This window comes from Berkeleyomyces rouxiae (genome assembly GCF_048999995.1).
Source record: "Berkeleyomyces rouxiae strain 22BRR77 chromosome Unknown BrBRR77_ptg000004l, whole genome shotgun sequence".
Lineage (NCBI taxonomy): Eukaryota > Fungi > Ascomycota > Sordariomycetes > Microascales > Ceratocystidaceae > Berkeleyomyces > Berkeleyomyces rouxiae.
Window position 1 is genome coordinate 1,179,214 of NW_027396494.1, and position 8,856 is coordinate 1,188,069.

Sequence of the window (8,856 nt, forward strand, 5' to 3'; positions counted from 1 at the left end):
GGTGGGCGGGCGTGGACGGGGAGCAGGTTCGAAGACGGCAGCGGGGTAGAGAGAGAAAGAGAGAGAAAAGACGACGACACCAACGGCAGAAAACGGGAGAAGGAAGAACAGAAAAGTGGCGTGATGGACGGGGGAGAAAGAAAAATGAATCCAGCAGAAATTATCATCACCTGCCAAATTTGTCATGATAAGTGGTTCTGGCTGGTTCGTTGTTGCGGCAGACAACGGCGGCGGGCCAACTGCAGCCCTACAGGCGCCATAGAGTGGCTATAGGCTGTGTTACAGGTGTCTTTTAGTGACTCTCGGGCGCAGGCTGCCCTGAGTGTCAGCGGTCTCAGACGCTAATGCAACGCTATCCCAACCCACCATTGACCGAGGGGCCCCCTAACTTTTGGCAGCTGTCCCTTCCGAACCGGAGACTGCCAGCAAGGGTTACAGGTGGGGTGGGGATCTGACCAATAGGAAGACGCTGAAATAACGTCGGCAAGAGAAAAGGACAACCCCCCCGCGATGTCGCAGCTAGCATCACGCGAGTTGGACCCGGGAGACCGGAAGAATGAAGAGCCCCCATGCGCCGAGATGCTGTCTCGGGCTAGCGCGTGGGTTGGAGAAAGGAAGAGAGATAAGAACAGGGCTCTGGGCCTTTTACCAGTCTACAAGTATCCAAGTACCAACACTTCATGACCTACAACCCTTTGAGATAAGTCTCAATACTACTGTAGTCCTGCCCATTGCAACAGAACAATGAGTTATAAAACCCCAAGTCCTCCTTCTTCCCGCGTTGAGCAATATTGTTGTTGACCATTCGCCCTTGTTCTCACCGCTCTCTTCTACCTCTGGGCTTTGACTACCGCTCTAGGTCCTATCTCAAATGTCCAGGGCCACGCTTCGAAGGTTCACTAAAAAGAGCGCAAACCTACAACTAGTAAATCTGATCCCGATGTAAGAGTACAAAAAGCAACCATGAATTGCCAACTATTCCTACAGCGCCGAGAAGGCTACGAAGTGGCCCCTAAAAATACGCCGGCGCTATCATATTTTCCAACATGACAGAACACGACAGCTTGGGGACAATAGAGCCAGGAATCGCACCATCGTTGATTTGCGGCTCAATTTTTCTTGCAGCCAGAAAAAATGACATGAGACTTGGAACTTGACAACCGTATCTTACTTGGTCAACTGTTCTGTACAACCTCAAACCTGTTTCCCAGGGTACACAACGGCAAGTCCACCAACCAATCAGATCTTGGAAACGCTTATCTTCCCGCTCTGGGCGCCAAGTAGACGTCTGCGTCTTTGGTCTGAAGTCTTCATCATGATAGTGGGAGGTTGAAGTTGAAGGTGTATTTTTTTTTTCTTTTTTTTATGTGCTTAGTACCAAAGGTTGCGACGTTGAATATAAGAATCGTACACTGTGTCGCAGTTGTTTGCTGGGCACGACAAACATTAAACTTGACACCTCGGAACTATCGACCACTCTGTCACTGTTGTCTATTCTACAGGCCATAGCATAATATGAAAATGCATCTTGGTCAGGTGGGAAAGTGTTGACTTTTGACAAGTTGAAGCGGAATATACATTCCCTGTTTGCATGCAGATCTGTTGAACTGTGGATAGATGGTCCGATGACTTTACGGGGTGTGTTAATTTCGCTAGCTTGTGTATATTTTCACCGATTTATTTGTCTCACGGCTTGGTAGTCTTTGAGGCGCTGGACTGTATATGAAGAAATGTTCATATTCACCTTAACATGAGGGTTCGTTGACATTGTTGCATTATACATGCATGTACCGGAGTACAAGATGGGCTTCTGCGATTTTACCCGATTGTTGCATAATAAGGGGGTCCATGCCCGGGAATTAGTTATTCCGACAACCCACTCATCCTACTCATCCAGCGTCATCTCTGTCTGATAGACAGCCGGGAACACCTATAACTATTCACATGCACATTGCCTCCGTCAGCCTCATTTGTAAGCATGAAATCCGCATATAACGCCTCCTCTTCTGCTGCCTGATTGCATTGTTCGAGTGCTCACACTTTGTCCGTGTCCAGATTTCGTGCCAGACGCTGTTCCCACTGCGGCCTTTGGCTCGACTCAGAACTCTTCTCGTTTCCTCATCTGGTTCTTACTAGACGAGGGGCCAGCTCGGCGCGCTTTGCTGTGCCCGAGCATCCGCAACTCTCCCTACCAATGATTGCCCAACTTTGGAAGCTCTTCTGGGACAACAATGTCGAGGGCTTCAGTCAACTTCTGGCATCGTCTGCCGCCTCATGCGCCACTGCCGCCCCCGGAGCCTTGAGCAGGGACTCGTATCAAGGCGCTATCTATTCTGCCCAGGCTTCTGCGACTCCGCCAAAGGCCAGCAAGTCTCGAAAGGGCCTGGGCAAGGTTGACGTGAACGTCCGCGACCATGCTGGACTCACGCTGTTGCTCAGAGCAGCTGCCTCCCCAGAGCCGCAGTCCATCGCTTTTGTCCGTGCGCTTCTGGACCACCCGGCCGTGGATTTGTATGCTCAAGACCCTGAAAGCGGCTGGAACGCCCTTCACAGAGCTCTGTATGCAGGGAACGTCGCCATTGCCCGGCTGCTCCTCGAGAAAGAGCAATGCGATCTCAAGAACGACATCCTCGGTACTGGCAGCCGGGTAGGTCGGTTGATTAAGACCAAAGACCACGAGGGCCTCAGTCCATTCGACCTGTACAACACTACCATCCGTGTGCGGGATCTAGCTGCCGTTAATTCTCTACATGGCCGCAAATCCACCGCAAAAGAAACCCTGGCTGACTCTGAGTCTGACCAGAGCTCTGACGAATCAGATACCGAAGAGCTGGCTACTTCAAGCAGTCTGAATGCCGATGAAGTATACATGTTTGGAAGCAACAAGAATCATTCTTTAGGAGTGGGCGACGGCGACGACCGGCAATACCCTGAGCGCATTCAACTTGCGCGACCCGAAAGTCTCGTTGATTACCTACACATGGAATTCCAGTTTTCTCAAGACTTCATCAGCAACAAAGCCAGTTCCCAGAATGAGGGAATTCCCCAGTTGATACGCTCCCAACCAATAGTTATCCGCAATGTCACCCTTTCCAAACTCCACAGCGCAATCATCACTGATGACCCATTCTCGAATCTTTACCTGTCCGGTGTTGGCCGAGGAGGACGGCTGGGCATGGGAGATGAGCACACGCAATTTCGGTTCGCCCCTGTACTAGGCAGTCTTGCTACTCAAAGGGTGATCGAGGTGGCTCTAGGCCAGAACCACACCATGGCAGTCACAGATAAGGGAGAGCTTTGGACCTGGGGCTCCAATACATGCAACCAGCTTGGCTATGTCCTCTCCACAACGCCCAAGCCCAATGAGGATCCTATGAGCTTGACACCCCGGCAGGTTTTTGGGGCTCTCAAGAAAGAAGTTGTTGTCGGAGTCGCGGCCTCGGCTATACATTCCGTTGCCTTCACAGCCACGTCATTATACTGCTGGGGCCGCAACGTTGGCCAGATTGCGTTGATGGATGCCGACTCGCGGTCTCTCGCTGTGCAACCGACGCCTCGAAAGATGGCCGCCTCTTTATTCTCAAGTCCAATCAAGATGGTGTCAGCAAGCGACAAGGCCACTACATGTTTGCTGCACAATCATACAATCATTGTGTTCACCAACTATGGCTACAATGTCGTTCGATTCCCGACTTTGGATCTACTACCAAGGTTCAATGCGCGCAACTCCGCCTCTTCGAGATCAAGTCGTAACCACACACAAATGACCAAGGTCAACTATATATCTTCAGGTGGCGACACCATTGCAGCCCTGACCCTGAGCGGCGAAGTCTACGTCATGAGTCTCAATGGGGATGCTGCCAGGGGCCACTCACTTTCAGCCTCAACCACCAACCCCTCAAAAATCAAGTCTTCTGTCAGTCCCCCTCAGCGCATCTGGCATGTCCGCAAGGACGCCGCAACATCGATTGCAGTGGGGGAAAACGGCTCTGTCATGCTGAGCACAAGGTCAGGCGCAGTCTGGCGGCGAGTCCAACGAGACAAGGCCAAGTCGAAAAAGACTAATGAAACGAGGGATGCATTTAAGTTTGAGCGAGTGCCCACCATCACGGGCGCAATAGCGGTGCGGGGTTCAACGTACGGTGCACTCTGCGTAGTCAGATCAGACACCAAGGTCACAAAAGACTTGGTGCAGGTAGGACCTCAGACTTTATGGCAAGACATTGGCGCCTTATTCCCGCTGCAGAACTTTACAGCCATTAGCATATTCCGTGGCTCGGAAGCCGTGGCCACGTTTGATTCCGAGCCCTTCAAGAAGAGCGTGACCCCGTTCGCTGCTCAGGTACTTAGATCAAGGGATATTGAAAAGGACTTGGCTGAGTTTTTAGTGTCGGCGTCGTTTGCCAGCTCCGCCCATGATGTCGTCCTTTCGACAGTCTCCGCGCCGGGGATTTGTATTCCTGCGCATTCGTGGTTGCTGGCTGGTCGCAGTAGTATACTCCGCAAGTGCTTCACAGGATCCCGTGAGGCGGTCTGCTCTGAGCTGCAGGACATCCTGACCCTCACACACAGTGAATCGGGGTTTGAGATTCAATTTCAGAGCCTGGATATATTCGGACTGATCAACCTTGTCTCGGTGGCATACACCGACAGCATTGTCCCTGTGTGGAACTACGCGCGCATTGCCCCTCATAACTCCTCTCGATATCGCCAAGTGCGAGCAGAGTTGATGCGACTTGCGTCACGGCTACACATGAATACCCTTGAGGCCGCGGCCCGGGCCCAGACGCAGATCCGGCCATCAATGGACGTCGACTTCCGCAAAGCTGTCTCACACTCCAAATACTTTGAACGCGGCGATGTCCTTCTTCGACTTGACGGAAAGCAAGCATTGGTCCATCGTGACTTGCTCTGCCAACGCTGTCCCTTCTTCCGAGGCTTGTTTCAGGGTTACTCTAGCGGGCAGTGGCTTGCTAAACGCTACGGTAGCATGAAGCCCCGGGAACCTGTTCAGATCGACCTCGGCCATTTCGAACCCACGGCTTTTGCCTATGTTTTAGAGCACATCTATGCCGACACAGGCCTCGACATGTTTGACAACCTTGTTACCCCCGATCTAGACACCTTTGGTGATCTTGTTTTGTCTGTCATGAAGATTGCAAACGAGCTGATGCTTGACCGGCTCATTGAAATCTGCCAAAGCATTTTAAGTCGGTTCGTTACGATGCGCAACGTCGCTGGCATTCTCAACGAAGTCAACATTACGTATATATCCGGGCTCAAAACTGCGGCTCTCGAGTATGTATGCTTGCAGCTAGAAGGGTTTCTTGAAAACCATCTACTCGATGGCATGAATGACATGCTGCTCGCCGATTTAGATACTATTGTCTGCCAGAACCAGCTTTCTGCTCAGCCCTTTTCCCGCTCTCGGCAGCTGAGCGACCTCATTGCTCTTCATCCCCTCCTCCAATGCGACATTGATGAAGAGAGGAGAATTCGAGTGCAGGAAATTGCATGGAAGGCCTCTGGCTCCCTGGATGCTCGCCTCGGTGCTTACCATGGAAAAGACCGGCGTAGCAGCGCTGGCGTGAATATTGGAACCTCGACTCCGACTAAATCTCTGCATAGAGAGCAAGGTTGTGCGTTGGACCAGTCTGCTGCGGATCCGAGATCGCCGGGAGATCGGCGTGCCGATGAGGATGGGGGCATGATCTTCGAAATGGACATGGATTTGTCTTCGACGCCGCTCCCGCAGAAACACAGAAAGAGTGTGATGGCGGATGGGCCTTTGTCTACGGGAAAGAAGTTTAAAAAGTTTTCACTTGTACATGAGCCTCAGAGACTCTATGACAGTGCGGGAGAAGAGTCCATGACTCCCCCAAAAGCACCATGGGCCCAAAGCCAGGGGTCTCTTACCCAGCAAGTCGCTATGATTACGGAGAACATGGCTGATGCTACTTTGGAAGAAGAGTCTGAGTGGCAGAGTGTTACGCCTGCCAAGGCAAGAAAGGCCTCGGCTGTTTCTGCTTCTCCGGATCCCTTCTTTTCGGCTTCCCCGTCTCTTGACCGCTTGCTACAGCCCTCTCCCTCGATGGCAATGTCGACAAACACGCCAAAGCGCCCTCCTATGTCGACGCCCAGCCCGACGCCACAAAGGCCTCCCCAGCCAACACACTCGTCAACGCCCACGCATTCGCTGCCCGCGCGGCCACTCAACCTCGGCGACCTCCTGCCCAGCGCGGCTCCGACAAGGGCCGAGCCCAAAATCAACATGACAATCCCGCCACCGCCGACGCAGCCTGCGCAGCCGCTGGCAGAAATCTTTGACGAGCAGATTGAGCAGCGCGAGCGCGACAAAGAAAAGGTGCGCATCCGCCCGCTGCAGGAGATTATCGAGGAAGAGCAGTTCTTGCAGTGGTGGCAGGACGAGCAGAAGCGCGTTGAGCAGCAGGAGGAAAACGAGCGCAAGTCGATGCAGCTCATCCACGAGATTATGGCAAGGGAAACCCCACGCCCGTCTGGTGGCAGCAGTAGCGGTGGTGGCAAGGGCAAGACGAATGGAAAGGGCAAGGGCAAAGCCAAAGGGACTGGAGAAACAACGAGCGGGACGAGAAGCGGCAGCAGGCCGATCGCGGAGTCTTCTAGGCCTGGCCCCTCAGCCTCCAGCTCTGGCATGAATAAAGCCTCGGACAAACACAAAACACACAACGACCCAGCATCTTCTCAGAAGAGCAATTCAAGCGCGCCAATAGAATCAAAAATAAAACAAGCCCGATCCAGGGGCCGGAACGCCACAGACAGCGCCGAGAGCCCAGACATTCCGGCGGCCCCGAGGCCGCGACGAAGCGGCAACGCAACAGGCGACGGCAAAAATAAAGGGAAACACACACATGTGCGAAACGATGCGCAGGGGCAAAAGAAGAAGAATGCAGATGAAGGTGGGAGTGGCGCAAACGTGGGAGCGGGGTCTAGAGGAGGATCCGGGCCGGCAACGAAAAAGAACGGCCCCCGAAGGTCTCGGCAGCAGCAGCGGATGGAAAACCGCGTCCGGGATGAAGGAGCTGTGGCGTCCTAGCAAACACGTTGCAAGACATGAGGGGGGGGCATACACGCACGGAGACAACGGTGAAGGACATGAGATATCAATAAAGACTGGCAATATGGAGGTATATTTCATTTATTACGTGGCAGATCTAGAGGTTTCATGATAGATTCTGGCGACTCATTAAAGCTGCTTACGATGAGCAGGAAAGCAAAAACGCCAGCGGCGGCGCATAGACGAGGCCTGTTTCTCCATCGAGTCCATGCGGCCGGGGCAGCGGTTTTTTTTTTTTATATAATACAAAGAGGCCGGACACATGTGCCGGCCGTCTACTTTAACTGGTGAACGCCGTAGTGCACCACATAGACATCGTCGCCGAAGCCGGGCAAGTCGGCGGTGGTCTTGGACAGGAAATCGACCTCGACGCGCCAGCGCGTTAGCGTGCGCTCGCCGACAATGTCCCAGAGCAGCTGGAAGGTCTTTTGGTTGTGCAGAAAGGCGCGCTGGTCGTCGGTCGGCGAGGGGAGCGAGAAGGAGACGGTCGAGGCGAGCGACGAAGTGTCGGAAAAGGGCGCGACCTCGGAGTCGTAGGTGGAGGCCGAGGACACGGAGGAGATGGAGGGCGAGCGCGGCGCAAGGGACTCGAGGTAGGCGCAGTCGGCGGCGGCGGAGAGCGGGTCGTGCGGTGCGCAGGAGAACGGATATGCGGGGTCGTGGGGGCATGAGCAGTCCGGGGCGAGGTCGGCGTCCTTGCGGCCGATCTGGCGGCCGTAGATGAGGGCGTCGGTGGTGCCAGGCTTCAGCATGGAGACGAGACGGACGGCGATCTCGATCTGCTGCAGCCAGGGAAACATGTGCCAGAAGTTTGAGGCGTGGACGATGGAGAAGCGGCCGCCGAGGGCCTTGAGCCCGGCGTCGCAGTCGTCGAGCAGATCGGCGACGACGAAGCGCGAGCCCATGGCCAAGCGGCGGCGGCCCAGCACGCGGGCCAGCGGGGCGGCGGGCTCGTCGGCGCGGTCGCGGAACAGATCGAAGCCGAGGTCGATCATGGCGGGGTGGATGTCGGTGCCGAGCAGGCGCGAGGGCGGCACGCCGGCGTCGGCGAGCTGGCGCAGCGACTGGCCCATGCCGCAGCCGAGGTCGAGCAGGGCGTCGCGCGAGAAGACGGCCTTGAGCCGCTGCACGGCGAGCTGGTGGCGCGCGTCGGACGCCGGCATGCTGTACAGGAAGCGCCAGCGGCCAATGCACGGGGTGCGGACGGAGGCCCAGGCCTTGGTGCGCTGGAGAGACGCGGGAGGGGCTTTGGTCAGCGGGATTTCGGATTGTGGAGAGGGGCTGGGCCTGTCTTGGCTGTCTCATCTGGCGCAGAATGTCTGTGTGAAATCCAAGTCTTCTAGAACACGCAAGACACAAACATTGGACCGTCTACGGCCAAGCCCGAGGCCAAGACAGCAGAAGCACATGAGCGACTCTGCGACACGCCACGGAGAAGCCGGCGGAGGAGACACGCCACGTCTCACGGGCGGCCCTCCTGTTTCGTGTATGGCCGGGCGTATATGAACACTTACTATGGAGTGGAGGTGGGCCTCGATCTCGGCGCTGGGGATGCGGCTGTAGCGCTGGAGCAGGTCGGTCATGGGCGCAATGTCCTGGGGGAGGTCCTCTTGGTAGATGAGGCGGTACATGGTGAAGATGTCCATGGCGGCGGCGGAGAGCAGAGGGCGGAGGAGGCGAGATTCGTCGACAAGAGAGAGGCGTCCAGCAGCAAATACGCCAGGCTCGGCCAGACAAACAAGGCAAACAAGCACCGGGCC

At 55.2% G+C, this 8,856-nt stretch overlaps 2 protein-coding genes across 2 annotated transcripts; one reads left to right on the forward strand and one right to left on the reverse strand.

Annotated features, from left to right (window-relative positions):
* Positions 1 to 2,194: 2,194 nt before the first annotated feature.
* BROUX77_004551 (uncharacterized protein) lies at positions 2,195 to 7,075 on the forward strand (the record flags this gene model as incomplete). Its single annotated transcript, XM_073749326.1, has 1 exon — positions 2,195 to 7,075. One exon carries the CDS (start codon positions 2,195 to 2,197, stop codon positions 7,073 to 7,075), a length of 4,881 nt encoding a protein of 1,626 aa, XP_073605008.1.
* A 296-nt stretch (positions 7,076 to 7,371) lies between these two features.
* Positions 7,372 to 8,742, reverse strand: BROUX77_004552 (uncharacterized protein; the record flags this gene model as incomplete). Its single annotated transcript, XM_073749327.1, has 2 exons — positions 7,372 to 8,322; positions 8,611 to 8,742. 2 exons carry the CDS (start codon positions 8,740 to 8,742, stop codon positions 7,372 to 7,374), a joined length of 1,083 nt encoding a protein of 360 aa, XP_073605009.1.
* Between the last annotated feature and the right edge of the window lie 114 nt (positions 8,743 to 8,856).